The 24,282-nt window shown below is 44.4% G+C and overlaps 1 protein-coding gene across 4 annotated transcripts in view; it reads left to right on the top strand.

The window, feature by feature from the left end:
- The window catches only part of LOC126101629 (myrosinase 1-like), a 521,409-nt gene that overhangs the window by 377,055 nt on the left and 120,072 nt on the right, over nt 1-24,282 (top strand). For all 4 annotated transcript variants that reach the window (XM_049912315.1, XM_049912313.1, XM_049912312.1 and 1 more), the window contains exon 4: nt 6,377-6,511. In XM_049912315.1, the coding sequence (XP_049768272.1) occupies nt 6,377-6,511 (135 nt within the window). The remainder of the gene's footprint in view (nt 1-6,376; nt 6,512-24,282) is intronic.

Here is a 24,282-nt window from a genome sequence, read left to right as displayed (position 1 = left end):
AATTTAAACTTTTGCTACAGCGGGACTCGAACCCGGATTTCCTGCTTGACGCCAGCGGTCGCCGTGATCGCCCACCCGAGCCCCACTCACGGCCAGACCCATATTGCCAACTTGTCGCACACTACTTCCGTAGTGCCTGCCCCCCTATGCAACACAATTATCCCATTTATAAGTTATGGGGTTTGTGCTGCTGCTATGCAGTTGACTGAATGCTGGTACTGCAAGCGAGAGCTGTTTGGTGACACATGATCTGGGGTGCAGAGAAACTTGTCGTTATGCTTTTATCCAAAATAATTACCTCTTTTATTCAAAATACAGGGTGGTCCAAAAGTCCGGAAACACCCTCATAAAATTCAAATGGAGTGGCAAACAAGGAAGCAGAGTCCCTACACTCGAGGAACGGGAAGTGGGAAACTTTATAGGCTATGTCACCAACATGGCGGCCATCTTGGATTCAACTCCAAAATTTCAAATGGGAATATGGTCATGTGACATATCAAACAGGTAGAGAATTTCACTAGAAAAACGATGCCGTTGTTATTTTAGACATAGCGTTATTCATTCTCGGGTTATAGCGTTACATGTGGCAGCGGTGGGACGCTCTGCAGCATGTGTGTTATGTGCCAAAGAGACATTACGCCGAAGTCACACAGTCCCAAGAGATCATCAACAATCATAGGAATGGCTCGATATGTTTTCCATTATGTTGGCTTGTTAATGCTATCTTCCGAACCCAGTCCTGATGAACTTTGACCAACACATCTGGCTGAATTTGACCACACGCATCAACAATGCGCTGCTTTAGACGATGCAAATCCCGTATTTTCACAGAATAGACCATTGCTTTGACATGACCCCAAAGATAAAAATCCAACGGAGTCAAATCTGGTGAATGTGGAAGCCACTCCCTATGACCAATCCACTTTAGAGGGAACTGCACATCCAGGTATGCTCTCACATTGTGCCCATAATGTGGTGGGGCTCAACTTGATGGAAGAATTCCTGAAATGTCCCGTCCTCCGTTAACAACAAGGGAAACACTTCTTCATCCAATAACCTCAGATAACCGTTGATTAAAACGTTAGCATGACTGAATGATAGCTAACAGTTAAACACATGTAACATGTCAGGCATGGGATAGTCACTTTGCACCGTTTCAGACTCCATTTTAAGCCTTCTCAGTACGTAATACTCACGCTGCCGAGCGTCCCACTGCTGCCGCAAGTAATTGGCTATAACCCGAGAATGAATAAAGCTATGTTTAAAATAACAACGGCATTGTTTTTCTGGTGAAATTCTCTTATCTGTTTGGTATGTCAGGTGAGCACATTCCCATTTGAAATTTTGGAGTTGAATCCAAGATGGCGGCTTTCAAGATGGCCGCCATGTTGGTGGCATAGCCTACAAAGTTTTCCCCTTCGCGTTACTTGTGTGTAGGGACTCTGTTTCCTTGTTTGCTACTCCATTTGGATTTTATCAGGGTGTTTCCGGACTTTTGGACCACCCTGTAGTTACCTCAGGAATCGTCCTTACATATATATACCACACGTTTGTAAGCCATCAGGACGACACATCCAAATGTAATGATTACATAACCACAACACAAGAAATAAACATGGTTATTACAGACAGAGAACAAAATTAAAAACAGACGACAGACCATACATCAGTAGATGTGCTCAAACAAATTGCCACGATCCATAAGAGTACATACTGGGGATGCTTTTATACCAAAATTAAAAACGTCTGTATTCACTGAAATAATTGTAAGCTGTGTATATTACGTATTAGCCACTTGCAGATTATGAGTTATACATTAAATGTTTGAACACATATATGATACGTACCATTTCTTTACGCACAACATGTTGTTTCGAAAAGACGTCCTTTGACGACTACTCGCAAAAGGAAATGTAAGTAAAATTAAAAATAAATAAACTTATTTTGTGGCTCTCTGTCAGGGTGTGTTGCCGTTGATGCACAGACTCTTAGTATTGTACGCTCGCAGTACATTCGGCAATGACCATTGTGTAGCCGCTTCATATTTGCAAGATTGCCATTTATCAAGATGAATCGAGTTCCAGTTCAAGTTGTTGGTGCACTATATTCCCAGTGAGGCATGTCTGATCCCGTATTCCGTTCTAGCCATACTAATGCACTAGTCCATTACCTGCTGAGCCGCCTCTGAAACATTGCCGCCATGTCTACATTTGCTATTTTCGACAGAGTTGTATCGACAGATTCACGTTTACAGCAAGAGTTGCTGTTATTATTTTAAAGTTAACAAATGTCGTCAAAAGAATCCTAGTAGTGAAAGGTTCCCCCGACATGTATAAATATTGATTTTCTACCCTGCAAAAGTCAGGAAGCCCGTAGGAGATACGTTCTTCACGAAATGTTGTTTCCACGTACTACCAGGTCTGTTGTACGTGCAACCATAGAATTATCCCCAAAAAAAGGATTGTGCCGCCGACGGCAAGAGCAGTAGAAACAGAGCACAAGCTCGCATTGGGGGGGGGGGGGGGGGGCGGCGGGTAAAGAAGAGGACGGCGCTCTTTCAAAGGCACCGCCCCATCACTCGCCTGAAGCTCTTTAGGAGGCCCCAGAAAACCTAAGTGTGGGTGGCCACTGGCGGAGAGACACCGGCAGTAGGCGACTACAAGGTTGGGCGACCAGCATCTGCTGCCGCGTCACAACGTACAAGCGTTTGGGAGCTCCTGAGAAGCGATATGAAATGGGAAGTTTACTCAAAATCGGTAGCTGAAAAGGCGACGACTTGGACGCGTCGGAAGGCTTCTGTGAAAGCGCAGTGCACGTTGAAAGGGAATCGCATACAAGATCGTAATGCGACCAGTTCTGCGAGGTTCATTCAAGTTCTAAGGCCTCAGATTTTTTTTTTCTCCGGACTGGAAAGAGATAGAAACATGCGCATTGTTTTAAAATGAGGCCGCGTTCATTGTCAATACGTCCCAGAGATGGCAGCACCGTACGGCAGATGGAATTTTACGCCAGCGGCGAGAATGAGAACTGTTTTAAATACTTAAAATGGCGACGTTTTCCTTACTTGAACAGCGTGCAATCATCCGTTTTCTGAATTTGCGTGGGTGTGAAACCAATTGAAATTCATCGACAGTTGAAGGAGACATGTGGTGATGGAGTTATGGGTGTGTCGAAAGTGCGTTCGTGGGTGCGACAGTTTAATGAAGGCAGAACATCGTGTGACAACAAACCGAAACAACCTCGGGCTCGCACAAGCCGGTCTGACGACACGATCGAGAAAGTGGAGAGAATTTTTTTGGGGGATCGCCGAATGACTGTTGAACAGATCGCCTCCAGAGTTGGCATTTCTGTGGGTTCTGTGCACACAATCCTGCATGACGACCTGAAAATGCGAAAAGTGTCATCCAGGTGGGTGCCACAAATGCTGACGGACGACCACACGGCTGCCCATGTGGCATGTTGCCAAGCAATGTTGACACGCAACGACAGCATGAATGGGATTTTCTTTTCGTCGGTTGTGACAATGGATGAGACGTGGATGCCATTTTTCAATCCAGAAACAGAGCGCCAGTCAGCTCAATGGAAGCACACAGATTCGCCACCACCAAAAAAATTTCGGGTACCCGCCAGTGCTGAAAAAATGGTGTCCATGTTCTGGGACAACGAGGGCGTAATCCTTACCCATTGCATTCCAAAGGGCACTACAGTAACAGGTGCATCCTACGAAAATGTTTTGAAGAACAAATTTCTTCCTGCACTGCAACAAAAACGTCCGGGAAGGGCTGCGCGTGTGCTGTTTCACCAAGACAACGCACCCGCACATCGAGCTAACGTTACGCAACAGTTTCTTCGTGATAACAACTTTGAAGTGATTCCTCATGCTCCCTACTCACCTGACCTGGCTCCTAGTGACTTTTGGCTTTTTCCAACAATGAAAGACACTCTCCGTGGCCGCACATTCACCAGCCCTGCTGCTATTGCCTCAGCGATTTTCCAGTGGTCAAAACAGACTCCTGAAGAAGCCTTCGCCGCTGCCATGGAATCATGGCGTCTGCGTTGTGAAAAATGTGTACGTCTGCACGGCGATTACGATGATGTTTGGTTTGTGGGGCGCTCAACTGCGTGGTTATCAGCGCCCGTACAATTTCCCAACCTTTGCTCAGTCCAATTTCGCCACTTTCCTGGATGATGATGAAATGATGAGGACAACACAAACACCCAGTCATCTCGAGGCAGGTGAAAATCCCTGACCCCGCCGGGAATCGAACCCGGGACCCCGTGCTCGGGAAGCGAGAACGCTACCGCGAGACCACGAGCGGCGGACGCACGGCGATTACGTCGAAAAGTAACGCCAGTTTCATCGATTTCGGGTGAGTAGTTAATTAGAAAAAAAATCGGAGGCCTTAGAACTTGAATGCAGCTCGTAGAGTACTGTTGCAGTGTTCGAGTTCCTTATGAAGTAGACGTGGCAACAGACACCGAAAGACTTGACACTTACGATGCGAGGATAAATACCGTCTCAGAGAGAGAAAAAACCGACGCACCACGAAGCAATTATCAGAATGGGATGAAAAGCGATGGACATGATGTACGTGCACAGACATATTACAACAGTTCCAAAGAAATTGGATGATTTATTCAAAAGAAAGAGCTTCACAAATTCAGCAGGTTAATAGCGCGTTGGTCCACCTTTGGGGCTTATGCCAGTGGTTAGTCGGCTTGGCACTGACTGACAGATTTCTTGAATGTCCTCCTGGGGAATATTGTGCGAAATTCTGTACAACTGACGTGATAGATCGTTAGAATCCCTAGCTGGTTGGAAGGCCCTGCTATAACGCTCCAAAATTTCTCAGTTTGGGACGGATTCTGTGACCTTGCTGGCCCCTTGGCGAGCACGGAGACAAGCAGTAGAGACTCTCGCCGTGTGCGGGCGGCCGTTATCTTGTTCAAATGTAAGCCCACGTTGGATTACCATGAAGGGCAACGGAGCGGGGCGTAGAATTTCTTCGACGTAGGGCTGTGCTGTTGGGGGTACAGCTGGTGACAACCAGAGGGGTTCCTGCGACGAAATTAAATGGCAGCCCAGACCGTCGACTTGCTACGATAGTTTCCGACACGGTGTCGCGGACGGGAAGCATTAGCTGGCGCACATCAAGAGCCCGTTTCGCCTGGTGACTGTGTCGAGAAGAAGGCGCGCCAACCTCCAGCTTCTGCAACAGCGACGGCCGACAATGAGTGACTCTCGCCACCTCCTCGATCGACGACTTCAAACCTGCAATCAACCAACAAGGAAGACTGGAAGCATGTAAAGTTTTAGAACAGTATGACAGACCTCAGCTTTTCAAATTGGTCGGTTTGTGTCACCAAATTACAGCAACATAGCATGAACCTTTGTTGCTCATTGTCCCAATTGCATTACCAAGCAGGGTCCCTTCCTTTTCCAGAATGAACTCGAGTGTCGCTGAAATTCAGACGCCAGCATTAAAGTAATATCATTCGATTTTACTGCTTTAATTTCAAAGTTCAGTTAAAGTATTCATAGCTGGTACAATATTTAGATTACACAAGCACAAATTAAGAGTGCGAGTTTTGTTACCATATTTTAGCTTACCTCTGACTGCAGCTCGGCTTGGTACGTACTAAATTTTACTATTGTTAATTGTTCAGAATCATGGAATTGAAGTTCAAAGTTAAATCTCTTATTTCTAAATTGCGCAGATTGAAGTAGCTTTTGAAATGATTGTTGAGGTAGCCCAAGACAAACCTTATTTTATTGAATTTCGTAGTGCTTCAGAAAGAAAGTTTACTATTAATCTCAGTCATTAAATTAATTTTCGATATTCCGGTTTTATTAATTCTTTTGCTAAATTAAGTCAGAGTGTAGCGAAATTTATTACTTCTGACAAACATTCAGTTTTCACACCACACGTGTCAACCTTCAGTTGCCACGCTTTTAATGCTAAATATATGTGCATTAATCTTTCATTTTCAGTTATTATAGTAGTTGCCAATGGGACTGGCGACCGTAATTTTCCCCAAATCTCAAATATCTAATTAACGCCAATTAATTGTTAACGTAACGACCGCACATTTACTTTCTTTATTAACTCTACCCCTTTTCAAAATTAATTTCCACCAGTTTCATTTGCATTTTTCCTTTCATCAAGTTGTAACCGTTTCCTCCCTCTTTACCGACAAATTAACTTCGGTGACGATTGCTTTCCCCAAATTTCCATTAGGTGCACGCGGTTTAATTTTTCACTGTCATTAAGGTCGATAAGAGAGAGGGGGAGGTTACAGAGTCTCGTGTGATAAACTAGATACGGATAAATAGAAACTGCTCTGACTGCTTGTGTTTGTTTTCCTTTTGCTTCAGTTTGACTTCTACCGCTTCTCCATCTCCTGGTCGCGAATCCTGCCGCGCGGCACCGTCGACTACGTCAACGAGGAGGGCCTCTGGTACTACAACCGCCTCCTCACCGAGCTGATGGCGCACAGGATAACTCCCGTGGTGAGTCGGCCGCAGGCTGTCTACGTCCACTTCCCCCTCCCCTCTGGTACTACAACCGCCTCCTCACCGAGCTGATGGCGCACAGGATAACTCCCGTGGTGAGTCGGCCGCAGGCTGTCTTCGTCCACTTCCCCTTCCCCTCTGGTACTACAACCGCCTCCTCACCGAGCTGATGGCGCACAGGATAACTCCCGTGGTGAGTCGGCCGCAGGCTGTCTTCGTCCACTTCCCCTTCCCCTCTGGTACTACAACCGCCTCCTCACCGAGCTGATGGCGCACAGGATAACTCCCGTGGTGAGTCGGCCGCAGGCTGTCTTCGTCCACTTCCCCTTCCCCTCTGGTACTACAACCGCCTCCTCACCGAGCTGATGGCGCACAGGATAACTCCCGTGGTGAGTCGGCCGCAGGCTGTCTTCGTCCGCTTCCCCTTCCCCTCTGGTACTACAACCGCCTCCTCACCGAGCTGATGGCGCACAGGATAACTCCCGTGGTGAGTCGGCCGCAGGCTGTCTTCGTCCACTTCCCCTTCCCCTCTGGTACTACAACCGCCTCCTCACCGAGCTGATGGCGCACAGGATAAATCCCGTGGTGAGTCGGCTGCAGGCTGTCTTCGTCCACTTCCCCTTCCCCTCTGGTACTACAACCGCCTCCTCACCGAGCTGATGGCGCACAGGATAACTCCCGTGGTGAGTCGGCCGCAGGCTGTCTTCGTCCACTTCCCCTTCCCCTCTGGTACTACAACCGCCTCCTCACCGAGCTGATGGCGCACAGGATAACTCCCGTGGTGAGTCGGCCGCAGGCTGTCTTCGTCCACTTCCCCTTCCCCTCTGGTACTACAACCGCCTCCTCACCGAGCTGATGGCGCACAGGATAACTCCCGTGGTGAGTCGGCCGCAGGCTGTCTTCGTCCACTTCCCCTTCCCGTCTGGTACTACAACCGCCTCCTCACCGAGCTCATGGCGCACAGGATAACTCCCGTGGTGAGTCGGCCGCAGGCTGTCTTCGTCCACTTCACCTTCCCCTCTGGTACTACAACCGCCTCCTCACCGAGCTGATGGCGCACAGGATAACTCCCGTGGTGAGTCGGCCGCAGGCTGTCTTCGTCCACTTCCCCCTCCCCTCTGGTACTACAACCGCCTCCTCACCGAGCTGATGGCGCACAGGATAACTCCCGTGGTGAGTCGGCCGCAGGCTGTCTTCGTCCACTTCCCCCTCCCCTCTGGTACTACAACCGCCTCCTCACCGAGCTGATGGCGCACAGGATAACTCCCGTGGTGAGTCGGCCGCAGGCTGTCTTCGTCCACTTCACCTTCCCCTCTGGTACTACAACCGCCTCCTCACCGAGCTGATGGCGCACAGGATAACTCCCGTGGTGAGTCGGCCGCAGGCTGTCTTCGTCCACTTCCCCCTCCCCTCTGGTACTACAACCGCCTCCTCACCGAGCTGATGGCGCACAGGATAACTCCCGTGGTGAGTCGGCCGCAGGCTGTCTTCGTCCACTTCCCCCTCCCCTCTGGTACTACAACCGCCTCCTCACCGAGCTGATGGCGCACAGGATAACTCCCGTGGTGAGTCGGCCGCAGGCTGTCTTCGTCCACTTCCCCCTCCCCTCTGGTACTACAACCGCCTCCTCACCGAGCTGATGGCGCACAGGATAACTCCCGTGGTGAGTCGGCCGCAGGCTGTCTTCGTCCACTTCCCCTTCCCCTCTGGTACTACAACCGCCTCCTCACCGAGCTGATGGCGCACAGGCTAACTGCCGGGGTGAGTCGGCCGCAGGCTGTCTTCGTCCACTTCCCCTTCCCCTCTGGTACTACAACCGCCTCCTCACCGAGCTGATGGCGCACAGGATAACTCCCGTGGTGAGTCGGCCGCAGGCTGTCTTCGTCCACTTCCCCTTCCCCTCTGGTACTACAACCGCCTCCTCACCGAGCTGATGGCGCACAGGATAACTCCCGTGGTGAGTCGGCCGCAGGCTGTCTTCGTCCACTTCCCCTTCCCCTCTGGTACTACAACCGCCTCCTCACCGAGCTGATGGCGCACAGGATAACTCCCGTGGTGAGTCGGCCGCAGGCTGTCTTCGTCCACTTCCCCTTCCCCTCTGGTACTACAACCGCCTCCTCACCGAGCTGATGGCGCACAGGATAAGTCCCGTGGTGAGTCGGCCGCAGGCTGTCTTCGTCCACTTCCCCTTCCCTTCTGGTACTACAACCGCCTCCTCACCGAGCTGATGGCGCACAGGCTAACTGCCGTGGTGAGTCGGCCGCAGGCTGTCTTCGTCCACTTCCCCTTCCCCTCTGGTACTACAACCGCCTCCTCACCGAGCTGATGGCGCACAGGATAACTCCCGTGGTGAGTCGGCCGCAGGCTGTCTTCGTCCACTTCCCCTTCCCCTCTGGTACTACAACCGCCTCCTCACCGAGCTGATGCCGCACAGGATAACTCCCGTGGTGAGTCGGCCGCAGGCTGTCTTCTTCCACTTCCCCTTCCCCTCTGGTACTACAACCGCCTCCTCACCGAGCTGATGGCGCACAGGATAACTCCCGTGGTGAGTCGGCCACAGGCTGTCTTCGTCCACTTCCCCTTCCCCTCTGGTACTACAACCGCCTCCTCACCGAGCTGATGGCGCACAGGATAACTCCCGTGGTGAGTCGGCCGCAGGCTGTCTTCTTCCACTTCCCCTTCCCCTCTGGTACTACAACCGCCTCCTCACCGAGCTGATGGCGCACAGGATAACTCCCGTGGTGAGTCGGCCGCAGGCTGTCTTCTTCCACTTCCCCTTCCCCTCTGGTACTACAACCGCCTCCTCACCGAGCTGATGGCGCACAGGATAACTCCCGTGGTGAGTCGGCCGCAGGCTGTCTTCTTCCACTTCCCCTTCCCCTCTGGTACTACAACCGCCTCCTCACCGAGCTGATGGCGCACAGGATAACTCCCGTGGTGAGTCGGCCGCAGGCTGTCTTCGTCCACTTCCCCTTCCCCTCTGGTACTACAACCGCCTCCTCACCGAGCTGATGGCGCACAGGATAACTCCCGTGGTGAGTCGGCCGCAGGCTGTCTTCTTCCACTTCCCCTTCCCCTCTGGTATTACAACCGCCTCCTCACCGAGCTGATGGCGCACAGGATAACTCCCGTGGTGAGTCGGCCGCAGGCTGTCTTCGTCCACTTCCCCCTCCCCCCGCCCCTCAACTTGAGCCCCGTTATATTGTTATTTTATATTCAGGTTGTGTCGTACTATTCTAATGATAAACTCCGATAAGCCATATAACCTATGTGTCGATTAACGTTTTTATCTACATCTACATGGATACTCTGCAAATCACATTTAGGTGCCTGACAGAGGGTTCATCGAACCCCCTTCACAATTCTCTATTACTCCAATCTCGTATAGTGCGCCGAAAGAATGAACACCTATACCTTTCCGTACGACCTCTGATTTCCCTTATTTTATCTAGGTGATCGTTCCTTCCTATTTTGGTCGGTGTCAACAAAATATTTTCGCATTCGGAGGAGAACGTAGGTGATTGGAATTTGGTGAGAAGATTTCGTCGCAACGAAAAACTCCTTTCTTTTAATGATGTCCAGCCCAAATCCTGTATCATTTCTGCGACTCAAATGGTTCAAATGGCTCTGAGCACCACGGGACTTAACATCTATGGTCATCAGTCCCCTAGAACTTAGAACTACTTAAACCTAACTAACCTAAGGACATCACGCAACACCCAGTCATCATGAGGCAGGGTGAAACGTCCCCTTAGAACAACTTATACACGACTGTGCTTGAACTGACACACAATGTTTTTTAGCGCAACGCAATCTGACTTTCAATAATCCCTACAAAACAATGGCCGTGACTAACTTTAACCTATACCTTTCACAAATCACTTACCTCACAAAAATCTTCGTTACTGGAACTACTGCAATACAGCGAGCGCCACTACAGCCAGCTAAATAAAAGATTCAAACTACTGAAGGCACTAACTACTGATAGGGATAGTTAGCAAATGAAAGATATTAATAGAGAACAAACACTGTATTTACCTCAATATTCATAATATATACAGCAGTTCATGACATTTTTCAAAACTCCGCCATCTCTCTCCCCACATCCACCACTGCTGGCGGCTCACCTCCAACTGTGCAACGCTACGCGCTGTTAACATCCAGCTGCCCCTCTACAATGGCAGACAACAATGCAAACTAGCTACAGACTGCACACAGCACAGCCAGTGATTTCATTTTCATACAGAGAACGCTACGTGGCGGCGGCGTTACCAATATAAGAACCTAAACAGCCTACTTACATAAAGAAAACATAAACAGCCTACTTACATAGCCCCCATGCTCCCCACAAAAAATTTTTACAAATGGTGTTGGGCACTGGCCAATGCAGATTTGACAAAAATTTTTCACAATTATAGTAACAAAGATATAAAATGCACACACTTATTGATACAATGTTGGTCAAAAGCTAAAATTTTCTCACAGTCCATAAAGACAGTCCTGATCGTTCATCACAATAGTAATTAAAGTTTTTTTTCAGATTGTCTCATTAGTAAAAAAAATTGCACACAGAAGTAGTGGATTTCCATGCAGTCTTGAAGAAGTAGTGTGGTCCTTCCAACGGAAAGACAGTGCTGACTCTTGACATGCAGACAGGTAATGGGCCACAACAGAGCAAACCCACAGCAGAGTCATTCGACGTTTTGAAGAAGATTGGTAGATAGGTCATCACAGAGTAGACCTACTGTAGTCCTGGTAGAGATTGTGGTATTGGTGGGCCATCAGAGGTGCAGACCCACTGCAGTCCTTGTAGAAAGTGTGGACAGGCCCACTGTAGTCCTGGTAGAGATTGTGGTATTGATGGGCCATCAAAGATGCAGACCCACTGCAGTCCTTGTGGAGACGGCCAGCAGCCATCTGTTGCGACTGTGCGGGTGCACAATCACCAGTGAAGAGTCTTGCAGTTAATATAACAAGTCCATAACCACCACTTGTGCACTCACAAAGTTTTTGGAATTGTCCTTAGAACCAGCAATGCTGTTATCCAGTCCTTTGCTGAATTATTAACACACGTGCAAACACTATCAGTCCCTACTTCTCACATATTGTCCATATACTATGACCAACAGAAATGTGTGCAGTGAGATGGAACTTACAAGTTACTTAATTTGATGAACTGCTGTCAATTACAATTTTATAACATAAGAATACAATGACAAAGGTACAAAATACATAATTAAAAACATAACAATACAGATAACATTTGTAGTACAGGCTTTACAAAAGAATAGAAATAAACATATACATCAGTGTTACAGGAATGATGACATGAGTACAAAAATAAAAGATCAGAATCACTTTTGAAACGTCAACTTCACACATGAGCATTAAAACAACACAGAATAAATAATGTCTAAGCATCTTTACAAAGAAAATAACAGAGTATTAGAAAAATTCTACAACATAGCTCTCATCAGCACATAAACACATCAACACATAAAGACAGGAAAAACACAAATACACAAGGGTACACAAACATATAGAGGGATGACACAAAAGGAAAGGACAGGGTTTGTTTTACTGCAGTATTTTGCATGGAGATCTCCCTTCGTTCATCATTATTCCCAAAAGTCCTATTTATACCTCCTTCCTGTATTCTATTCATATTTCCTTCAAACTAATTATTTCTGATTGTACAATACTCATTGGGGCCCAAATCTTTTTCATATAACTTCGCAATGCATTCTTCACCTATTCTCCATAGTCAGTTTTTTTTATATAGTCTACCCCCTCTTAAGCTAACTTAAATCTACTGAGCTCAGATATATATACCAAGGGACGAGGCAATGCAGCATCACATAACACAGTTAATATAAACAGCAATAAAAAAAAAACGCAGATTTGCGAAGCAAGCAGCATTAAGAAATTAGCAAAAGTCAAATTCAATAACACTATGCCTGGCAAACAGCAGCAACTTATACCTAGACATGACATAGCTCAAGCAGAAAAAATATTACAGTAAAAACAACAATGCAGACAAGGGAAATGTCTATTCACATCTTAATGTCTATGTAATTAAAGTGGTGCACCATAACAACTTATTGTAAAAAAATATTACCATGTACTTGAAAAGAAAATTATGTGTTACTGTTACTAGTTCCTTCTTATTGTTCTTTCCTTTCCAAGTGCTCCTTTTTTAAAGAATGTGGATCATAAAATAATAATTTAATAGATCTGTTGACAGAAAGAGTTCACATTAGCAAATGCATCTAAGTTTATTTTATAAAACTAATGCTGCAACACAGCTGGAAACCAGATATTAAATGAAATAAGCAACTATGAAAAGCAAAGCATAAAAATATCATTCAATAGTCATGTGGCATTTCGTAAGTCAGTAGCACTCAACTCTCGGAGAAAGACACTTGTCATAATCAGGTGTGCAGATGTACGAATATTTCCCATCAATTCATAAGCATTTCAATAATTAGCACAAAGTGCGAGTAATCATATGTTTTTAAGTAACGAGGGTGTCGCATTAGCGATGAAAGGCACACCCTAATGGCTTGTTCTCCAGGTGTTTGACACAGCTGTGTGCCCACAACGCATTACAAAAATCATATGTTTTCAAGTAACGAGGGTGTCGCATTAGCGATGAAAGGCACACCCTAATGGCTTGTTCTCCAGGTGTTTGACACAGCTGTGTCCCGACGACGCACGTGCAGGTGGTCAATTAACTTTCTTACGGAAATATTTACGACAGCAGTTTCCGCTACAGTGACAGTCTTCACAGGTCAAGAATTTGCGTTACAAATCTGTAGAAACAAAATCTTATGAATATAACAGTGTCCAAAAAATTTTCGCCGGCATTGTGATACATTCACGCATTTACACACATTTCATAACTCTTAAAGTACGATTCTCGGTTTCCAACATCCTTTTTCACAAGTCAAGAGTCCCTAACTTCTATTCATTATTCCTTACCTTATTCGTCAACACTTCTTCCATTTTTCATCATGACAGATACATAGCATAATCAAATAACTCATATAGCATCAGCCTATTAATCATAAACATACCTCAGCAGCATAATACACATCGTCATCGTAATAGTAACATCATAACACCTCAGTCAAATCTCAAAAACGTCGTAGCTTTCTGCATAATTTCAGAATCTAAAAAAATTCTCTGCTCATGTCAAAAGTGTCATCTACCTCAAACGTTCTTTAAAAATCATGATCCCATACCAAATACATCATTCAAAGCTCTCATAGTATCACAATGGTTCCAAAAAAATATGAACAGTGCAAAAAGTACAGACAAAATACAATTTCTTAAGTGTGAAGTAATCCAACTCTGTAATTGCGTAAACATGTGTCACTGACGTAGTAAAAAAGATGTTTGTTTCTCTGTTAAATGATCAGATAGCTGTGTAATTTATGTGTTAGAGAAATATGGTACCGATGTGTTAAATTGGATAAGCAAATACCATATTAGCTAGGGCTCCTTGTGCTTGCCAGACACATGGTACACAAAGTAAACGTGTACCCCCCTGAGGATTATTGTAATTGTACCCTCAGGTATTACAGCTTACAGCAATGGAATGAAGTGTATCACGAAAAACTTTCTTTGTAATTCAAAAATCTCTAAAAATAAATGTTTTAAGTACAAAATTAATCACTCAAATACATGTCCTGTAGCGCTAAATGTGCGTCTTGCTGTAAGATAATCTCTGGGAAGTGTCGTAGTTATTGTCCTCCGAAAGCTAAGTTCTGCAGAAGTCAATGTACTTACCTCATGATAAACAAAGTGAAATGCTTTGCGTATAGATATCATACTTATTACGCTTATTGCCGTGATGAAGAAAGTACTGTGCTGTAACGTATTGTTGTCCTACGGAAAAGGCTGTCTCCTTGTAGCAATAGCACAAAAGTCACCACTAAAACATGTCTCACTTTATAGAAGGATTCAGAAAAAACTGTGCAGATATAAAACAGATACACCGCAAAAGCAACATTGTAAATTGTCACGTATTAGCAGCGTCGTGATAAAATCGTGTAGCTGTCACATAAACTAACCACTGTGTCATCTGGCATTTCACAGAAAGCACCTCAAATCCAGAATCCACTCTCAAGCAAACCAAAATGTTGCATGAAAATTTCATTAGCAGTGCTGGTATATGTTCTAAGTATGTAAGCCGTATATTCGTTACGTAATCGTGCAACTAACAAGGAGGAATGTATAAATAACAACACTGTGTCGTCTGTTCGCAATAACAATGCATTCGCAATTACTTGTCTAAGTTACCTATGTTCTTGACTGGATGGTTAGTTAGCTTTAAAACATAGTTGCATGTTAACAGTTTCTCAGTGTGACAAATTGTACAAGTAGCGTGAAGTGAAAATTGCAAAGATTAAGTTAAAAAGCAGATTATCTGTCAATAAATGGTTTTACATGAGAAATGTGGTGTAAACCTTTACTCTTCTCAGTACGCAGAATTTCAACTTGAATGCAATTATCATGCGGTATTCGTCCGTAAAGAATACTGGAACTTTGCTCAAGGTTAGCGTCAATGTTATTTTTCCCTGAGCCAGCGGGCGCAGGTGGCTGCCTGTGGTGCGAGTCATTGTCTGTTTCTTTGTTGGCGCGCGCCGTTACTGGGATTAGGAGGCCTAACTTCCACAAATTCGCCTTGCCCAGAGGGCCCAGCTCTGTTAGAAACCCGCCAGTTCTGATGAAATTCACGTCTGTCGTTTTGTCGGTAGTTTACATAGTTTCTTGTTTGTCGGTCATGTGGTGGAGAATTTCTCACGGAATCGTAACTGCGCGCTGAACTGTTGCGTCTGAAATTATTCTGTCTCCCTTGATACTAATAGTTCTGATTACCATATTGTCTGTTTCTCTGATTGTCTCTGTGATAGTCATTACCGCGGAAAGGTGATCTTTCCCTGTAACTATTACTCTGCCAGTGGTTGTCATATGGGTGGTGTCTATTTTGGTCACGATTTATGTGGTGAGAATAGCCTTGTCGCGTCCAGTTATCGTTTCTGTCGTCACGGAATTGTGACGGATGTGACCTGTAGTGATTGTTTTCCTGTTTTCGCATCCCGCGACTGTGTGTCAATTTCTAATTCTTGTAACAGTCCCTGAAAAGCTTCAATGTCGTCTTTGCAACGTCCTGCTAAAATAATATGTCTCAAATGTTCGGGCAGTTTGATTAAGCAAATGCGGATGAGTTCTGAGGGGCTGTATGGGTTTGACAGGTATTGATTCTTGTGCAACATGTCTTCAAAATATTTCACAAGACTGGAAAATTCAGATTGTTCGAAGTGTTTCATCATTATGATGCTATGTTTTACGCGGTCTTGTGTGGCTTGAGACGAATATGCTGAGAGGAAGGCATGGTAAAATTCTCCTTCACTGTGGCAATCGTGAATGACCGATCGCATTCTTACAGCTGGTTCATTCTCTAAGTAGCCACACATAAATTCTAACCTGTGCTCCAATGACCAGTTGGGAGGGAAACAATGAGAGAATTGATGGAGCCACGCTTGTGGATGAATGTCGTTGGCAGAATTCTTAAACGTTTTGAATTTACGTGTAGTAATGAACAGCTTATAGTCAAAATCATCGTGTCGGCGAGTAGCATATCGGTCATTGTTACGTCGTGTCGGCGGTTCCATCTCAAAATTCGGTGTACCTTGCCAATTTCTTTCATAATTACCGAAATGCCCTGTGTTATTATTTTGTGGCTGTTCCGTATTTCTATGTCCCTCTTCCCTTATTGGGGCGCGAGTGTCCTCTGAAACACGTAATTCTTGTATTACCTGTGTCAGCTGATCTTGTACTTCCCGCATTTCTCTTTTGTATTGCGTATTAATTTGATTCTGATTTTGTTTGAATTTTCTTATTTGTTCATACTCTTCTGTGTCAGTGAAGGCTACGGGTCTTGTGTCATTCAGATCATCATCTACCTTTGTAGATAAGTTAGTGACCTGATCCAAAAGTTCGGCTACTTTCTCTGATAATGAACTAATTTCCTCCATGTGTCTTTCTACTGTGTCCTTTAAGTTTTCCTGAGTTTTTGCAAGTTGCGTAACCGAATCGGTAGATGCAACTGAGTCCATTTTAGCTTGCAAGGTCTCATGATTTTCATGAACAATAGTTTGCAGTTCTTTTATGGCTGCTTCGTGATTCTGTAATGCATTTTCATGCCGCGAAAAAATAGGTTGAAAATGTTCACAAATTTGTGTTTTTACGTCATTACAGACTTTTTGACATTTCGATTCAATGTTATGTAACTCAGTAGTTAAATCTTCACGTGTTTGTTCAAGTGTGGTGTCTAACTTTTGAAGCTTTTGCTGTGTTTGTCTCTGATTTTGTTCCATTGTGTCTAACTTTTGCAGCTTTTGCTGTGTTTGTCTCTGATTTTGTTCCATTTGTTGCATTAGTTGTAATAACAATGTATTAGTGTCTGGAATCTGTTCCTCTACTCTTTTCGGCAGTGCATTTGCACCGGCAACATTCACATTTTGACAAGCTGAAAATGTGTCTTGACTTATTTGAGAAAACGGTGAGGACGCAAAACCTGAATCTACAGTATTTGCAAAATTGTGTCCTATCATTTCGGATTCCTGAGGCGAGCTGTTGCCGACCGATCGATCGATAATGCTTCCCTGTTCACTACCTGTGACTGTCTACGCCATTGTTTGACGCCCGCTCCATTTCCCTATGCAGTTACCAAATTACTACTTTGAACATTAGTTAACTCATTACATGGTGGGGCCAACACACTGCTTTCGTCTTCACTGTCATTTCTTAGTTTACTTTGGAGCCGAGTGTTACGTTTTTCACACGCCATTATTGTCACAATATTTCACACGATAACACAGAAAAGCACAATTTGAATAGCAAAAATAAGAGAACACATTAATATAGCACTGAAAATAATATCTAGTTAATTGCAGCTGCGAAATACTTGGTGCAAATCTACATGCATGCCACAACTGTTTTACAGTACAACAATGAAAGACTGCAACTACAAAGGAGATTCTCTCTACAATTATGCGCTAGCAATAAACAAAAGCTACACTAAATACACAAACTACAAGAAAAAATCAGAAGATTCCAGTGAGGTATCCTAGGCTAAGGGTCGACATATGAAACGTCCCCTTAGAACAATTTATACCAGACTGTGCTTGAACTGACACACAATGTTTTTAGCGCAACGCAATCTGACTATCAAAGATCCCTGCAAAAGAATGGCCCTGACTAACATTAACCTATACCTTTCACAAATCACTTACCTCACAAAAATCTCCGTTACTCGAACTACTGCAATACGGCGAGCGCCACTATTGCCAGCTAAATAAAAGATTCAAACTACGGAAGTCACTAACTACTGATAGGGATAGTTAGCAAATGAAAGATTTTAATAGAGGACAAACACTGTATTTACCTTAATATCATCACAAGTCATAATATATGTAATTTCAAAACTCCGCCATCTCTCTCCTCACATCCACCACTGCTGGCGGCTCACCTCCAACTGTGCAACGCTACGCGCTGTTAACATCCAGCTGCCCCTCTACAATGGCAGACAACAATGCAAACTAGCTACAGACTGCACACAGCACAGCCAGTGATTTCATTTTCATACAGAGAACGCTACGTGGCGGCGGCGTTACCAATATAAGAACCTAAACAGCCTACTTACATAAAGAAAATATAAACAGCCTACTTACAAGGGAAAATCCCTGACCCCGCCGGGAATCGAACCCGGGAACCCGGGCGCGGGAAGCGAGAACGCTACCGCACGACCACGAGCTGCGGACATTTCTGTGACTCTCTCTCCCATATTTCGCGAGAGTACAAAACGTGCTGCCCTTCTTTGAACTTTTTGGATGTACTCCGTCAGTCCTATCTGGTAAGGATCCCACACCGCTCAGCAGTATTCTAAAAGAGGACGGACAAGAGTAGTGTAGGCAGTCTCCTTAGTAGGTCTGTTACATTTTCTAAGTGTCCTGCCAATAAAACGCAGTCTTTGGTTAGCCTTCCCCACAACATTTTCTATGTGTTCCTTCCAATCTAAGTCGTTCGTAATTGTAATTCCTCGGTATTTACTTGAATTTACGGCTTTTAGATTAGACTGATTTATCGTGTAACCGAAGTTTAACGAGTTCCTTTTTAGCACTCATGTGGATCACCTCACACGTTTCGTTATTTAGGGTCAACTGCCACTTTTCGCACCTTTCAGATATCTTTTCTAAATCGTTTTGCAGTTTGTTTTGATCTTCTCATGAGTTTATTAGTCGATAACCGACAGCGTCATCTGCAAACAACTTAAGACGGCTGTTCAGATTGTCTCCCAAATCGTTTATATAGATAAGCAACAGCAAAGGGCCTCTTACACTGCCTCGGGGAACGCCGGAAATCACTTCTGTTTTACTCGATGACTTTCCGTCAAGTACTACGAACTGTGACCTCTCTGACAGGAAATCACAAATCCAGTCACATAACTGAGACGATATTTCATAAGCACGCAATTTCACTACGAGCCGCTCGTGTGGTACAGTGTCCAAAGCCTTCCGCAAAATCCAGAAATACGTAATCGACCTGAAATCCCTTGTAAATAGCACTCACCACCTCATGTGAACAAAGAGCTAGTTGTGTTTCACAGGAACGATGTTTTCTAAACCCATTTTATTACAGTAATGTATAAAAATTTGAAGTAAATCGGAAACGAACATTTTGAGATTTTTCCCCTTTGTGTGTGTGTGTATTAAAAAATTTGGTACCTAAAAACACACTCATATTGTAGAATTCAACGTTGTGTCACGATACATTTGTATAATGTTTCCGTGTTTATTACGTATAAACCAGATGGCGTTCCAGTAGTTATTTAAAAGCACTTCAGTATCGAATGTAAAGTTGCGTCAAAATTTCAAAGCAATCCGTGAAGAACTTTCGGAGAATTGAGAGTCTGAAAAAACTAGAATCTACTTTTGTACTTTTGCAGAAACTGTAAATGTTCCTAATCGCAAATCTCCAAAAGTTTTTGACCAGATGTTTAAAACATGATACAAAGTTTAATTGGAATACGCGTGTGTTTTTATAAACCTGTTTTAATAAGTGTAATACATTTTTTCAAATTTAATTGTAGTGAAACGTTGTCAGAAAAAAGTCATAAAAATCACATATCAATAAAAAATAAAAACGCGTACCTAACAACACGGCTCTATTAGAGTTCAACGTTACGGCAAAATTTCAACGCATTCGGTCAAGAACTTTCTGAGATACCCGATTTTGGACAAACCAACAATTACATTTTTAGAATGAAATTTTCATAAAAATTATTTTAGAACAGTTACAGTGTTTGAGACCTCCACAGCGGTTCAGGCGCCATCGCCGTCATCCAGAGGTGCAAACTGTGATGATGGACCGTAATTAAACCGCCGAAACCGGTCTGAAGTTAACATCGGCTGCGATCAACACTGCTTGTAAATAATTTTATAAAAATAAAGATCGCTGTTCTCTAACAACGTTATGTACAATTATGAATGAAATTTTGACTCTGCAGCGGAGTGTGCGCTGGTGTGGAACTTCCTGGCAGATTAAAAATGTGTGCCGGACCGAGACTCGAACTCTCGCGACCTTTGCCGTAAGTGGGCAAGTGCTCTTACAATCTGAGCTACTACTGGCGGAAGTAAAGCTGTGAGAACGGCTCTTGAGTCGTGCTTACTTAGCTGAGTTGGTAGAGCACTGTTTCTTTCTTCAACATACGCTCAAAAGTTACTTGAAAATAATGTGTAATTATTTCGTTTACGTCAAAATAAATAAAACGTGTATGTTTATGGCACTTCAACCAACTTCGATCTAATATTTCCCGATTTTCCGTATTATCTGGATTTCTATATTCGGATGAGATACGGTTCCAGATAGTCCGGATACGAGAGCTTCCATTTTATTTGCCCATTTTACCTGACTTCCATGTTGCTGTCACCTGTGACTGGCTTGGACCATTTCGTCATGACCTCTTCGAACACGATAGCCTAGATTTTCAAATGGCAGCAGCACACACCAACAGCGGAAAGCTATGTTATTGTTGTCACGGGCTTGGTGGGGGCGTAAAGATGTCATGTAAAATTTAAAAAAAAATCGGTGTACTTCTTCGTGAGGGCAGTTTCCTGAAAATATATGTGGCTGGAAGAGACTGTGCGCTGACGTACAAACTGTGTTTTGCCCTTCTCTGCAGAGAAAGTTCTACTGTTATGAGCCGTAAATTATTCATTGTACAATCAGTGTAATAAAACTTAACAAATGTTAGTAATACAACCAGTTAGGAATAAAATCGATGTAAAATAACTAAAAAATGTTAGTAATGCCAGCAATATTCACCGCGTCATGTTAATTTTTGATGCTTCACAGTACGGACGTGTTTTTGACGCTTGTTTACAGTAAAAGTGGTGTAACGCGAAATTGCCTGTCGAAGGGTTGAGTTAATTTCTCGCCAGTTAGGTCGGCTTTACGGCAGGGGAAACAAACGCATACGCCGTCATCCCACTTATGGTAGTGTAACGACAGGCCGTCATCGATAATTCACGAGCGGGTATTGTGGCGTAATGTAACAAGCTCCGTCTCACCGTCTGCACTAGACCACAAACTGCGCAGTTATTTGTTGTCAACAGACGCAGTTTATCGTATTATTGTTTACTTTAGCTCAGTATACGTACCATGCAAAACGTTCACGAAAAACCGATTATCAAGAAATAATACTGCAGTTGCGAAAATATCCTAGGTAATTTAATACCCTTTTTCTTCTTTTAACAAAATTAAAAATCGTTCACTACGAAAAGCTTTTGCTTTTCGGACGAAATCATGCACCTGCTTTCTGGAGACGCGACTGCCCCCTGCTTTCTTAGTGTTTTTTGCCAAAGTGAAGTAACTAAGCAACGGTTGCTGCTCCTGCTACATCGCCGTTTCTCTCTAAAAAAAATAAATAAATAAAAAAGTAAAATAAAATTAAAAATAAAAAAATAAATTCAGTTTTTGGATTTGTTGTACAGTTGTCAAAGTAGATGAAGTAAGAGTCAAAATAAGTGAATTTTGTGTCAAAGTCATTTCATGGTGTTTGTTTTTAAATCCAGCTACCTAAAATATTTTATTTTTTATGCGCAACAGCAAAAAAAGTAATCTGTAAACTGTACTATGGTATCACTAGATGACTTTGTTGCACTGGATGCTGATGTCTGCAAAGTGCCGATTATGAAAACAAATATACTTGAGCTCAAAACATCGAATCGATGGCGAATTTCGGAATAAAAATTGCAGTTCGTGCCTTTACTACATCAGATACGCAATTCATCATCAGAAGTATGCACAGCTACTTACATGCGCCTTGGAATTGCAAAATAAATAAAAGAATGGACGATATGGAAAGAACTGCGGAAAATTTGTTGCTGGAGAAGACATTACAAAAAGGAATGACAGCTTACAGTGCAGTATTGTGGCACACTGACGAAGTACTGTGCTTGTACAGTACGAAGAAGTAGGGTGCCTGTACATTATAAGGGTGCATACAATACAGTATAACTAAGTACAGCGCCGATACAGTACAGTGTAGAGTGATACGTTGATCATAAGTACAGTATGATAAGTACAGTGTCTGTCCAGTACTATACAGTGGAATACAATGCCTGTACAGTACAGTAGAGTATAGTATGGTATGGTGTAAAACAGTGTTCATACAGTAGAGCAATGTACAGCAGCTGTGCAGCACAACTAAATGGCTGGCCGCGGTGGTCTCGCGGTTCTAGGCACGCAGTCCGGAATCGTGCGACTGCTACGGTCGCAGGTTCGAATCCTGCCTCGCGCATGGATATGTGTGATGTCCTTAGGTTAGTCAGGTTTAAGTAGTTCTAAGTTCTAGGGGACTAATGACCACAGCTGTTAAGTCCCATAGTGCTCAGAGCCATTTGAACAACTAAATGAAATACATTGCTCTTAAAGTTCAGTGTAGTGCAGTAGAACACATGCACAATACAATATAGCAGAATAAAGTGCCTGTACGGTACAGTGAAACACAGTGCTAGTACGATACACCACACTATAGCACAAGACAGTGCATGTATAGTATGGTAGAATGTAGCACAGTGCCTGTACAGTGCATCAGAAGGAAGTACAGTACCTGTACAGTAAAAGTTAATGCAGTACAGTTCCCACACAGTACGATATAGTCCAAAATGCGTGCACAGTACAGCATACTGGGAAATAAAGCCCATACAGTAGAGTACAGTACAGTACAGTACAGTCGTTAAAGTGCCCAAACAGTGACCATACAGTACAGTACAGTGTAGTGCCCCTACTGCACAATTTAGTGTATTACTGTGCTTGTTCAGCACATTATAAGAAAGTACAGTGCTGACACAGTAGAGTATCCTGCAATACAGTGCCAGCACAGTACAGTACAGTGTCCATATAGTGCAGTATAGCACAGAGCAATGCAGTGGCCATACATTACACTGTAGTTAAGTCAGGAGTCCATACATTACGTTACATTACATTACAGTGCAGTACAGTACAACACAATACAGTGCAGCATAGCACAGTACAGTACAGTGCCCGTACAGTACAGTAGAAGGAGGTACAGGGCTTGAGCAGAATGAACTACAGTGTCCGTACAGCACAGTATAAAAAAATACAGCGCCTGTACTGTACTGTATAATGCAGTGCAGTACCTTTGCAGCACAATGTGTCAAAGTACAGTACCTGTGCAGTTCAATACGGTATGGTATAGTGCCTGTGCAGGACACTATAGTACAAATGCTCATACAGTGTAGTATAGTACAGTGGAATGCTCATAGAGTACAGCATAGTGCAATACTGTACCTGTTCAGCACATTATAGAGCAATACCGTTCCCATATAGTGCAGTATGATCTCAGTGTCAAACTGGAAATGCATGCCACTCAGCAGTATTTCCATTTGTGGAAAGAGGAAGGAGTCACTGGGTCCAATGCCAGGAGAATATGTGAGGGCGTTGGGGGGGGGGGGGGGAGGTAGGGGAGGTAGTGAGAAACAGTTTGATAGCCCAAAGAAGCAGCGTGTGTAACTGTGTCCTGAGCAGATTGGACAGATCTGTTCTCATGGAATTAAAAAAAAAAAACTGTTGGGTAGCTTCCTGCGATGCTTCATCTAGACAGCTGTCTGTCACCTCGTCGTGAGATTTCGGTGCTATGCTCTTATGATGGTTTACCCTGTTACAAGTATTATCTGATAGCCCCACTCTGTGGCAATTCCAAGAAATCTCAGCATCACCCTACATGACGATGATTGGGTCTTCATCTTTTTGGGCAGTTGCGAATCCAAGCATTCCAAATGCTTGTTTTCTCCTCTGTCTTAAGATAGTTACGGTACAGCTAGTGGTCGTCGAAGGTGACTAAGGGGCTGAAGGATTCACCTAGACTGGCCAAACACGGCTGCCGAAGTTCGGCGAGCTTCTTAAGGGGCCGGGGGGGGGGCAGTTGCGGAACCCAACTGGCGGTGCCCTCTGTCACGGTCAGAGCGGCGTGAAACGCGCTGGAAGCCAACCCCTGTCTGGGTTTCGCTTTTTGCACCGCCGCTTCGATTGTGAGATGCCAGTCGTCGACGTCGAGGATCCCCCCCCCCCCTCCCTCACTCCACGTTACTCGCGTCCTGCCCACTTCCGCCAACGCAATACTGTCTGTTGCACAGCGTCGCTATCCATCAGTCTCAGTAAGCGGTTTACTGTAT

The sequence above is a fragment of the Schistocerca cancellata genome, chromosome 9, assembly GCF_023864275.1.
Source record: "Schistocerca cancellata isolate TAMUIC-IGC-003103 chromosome 9, iqSchCanc2.1, whole genome shotgun sequence".
Classification (NCBI taxonomy): Eukaryota; Metazoa; Arthropoda; class Insecta; order Orthoptera; family Acrididae; genus Schistocerca; species Schistocerca cancellata.
The sequence above is the reverse complement of the archived record's forward strand: the minus strand, read 5'-3'. Positions and strand labels throughout refer to the sequence as shown.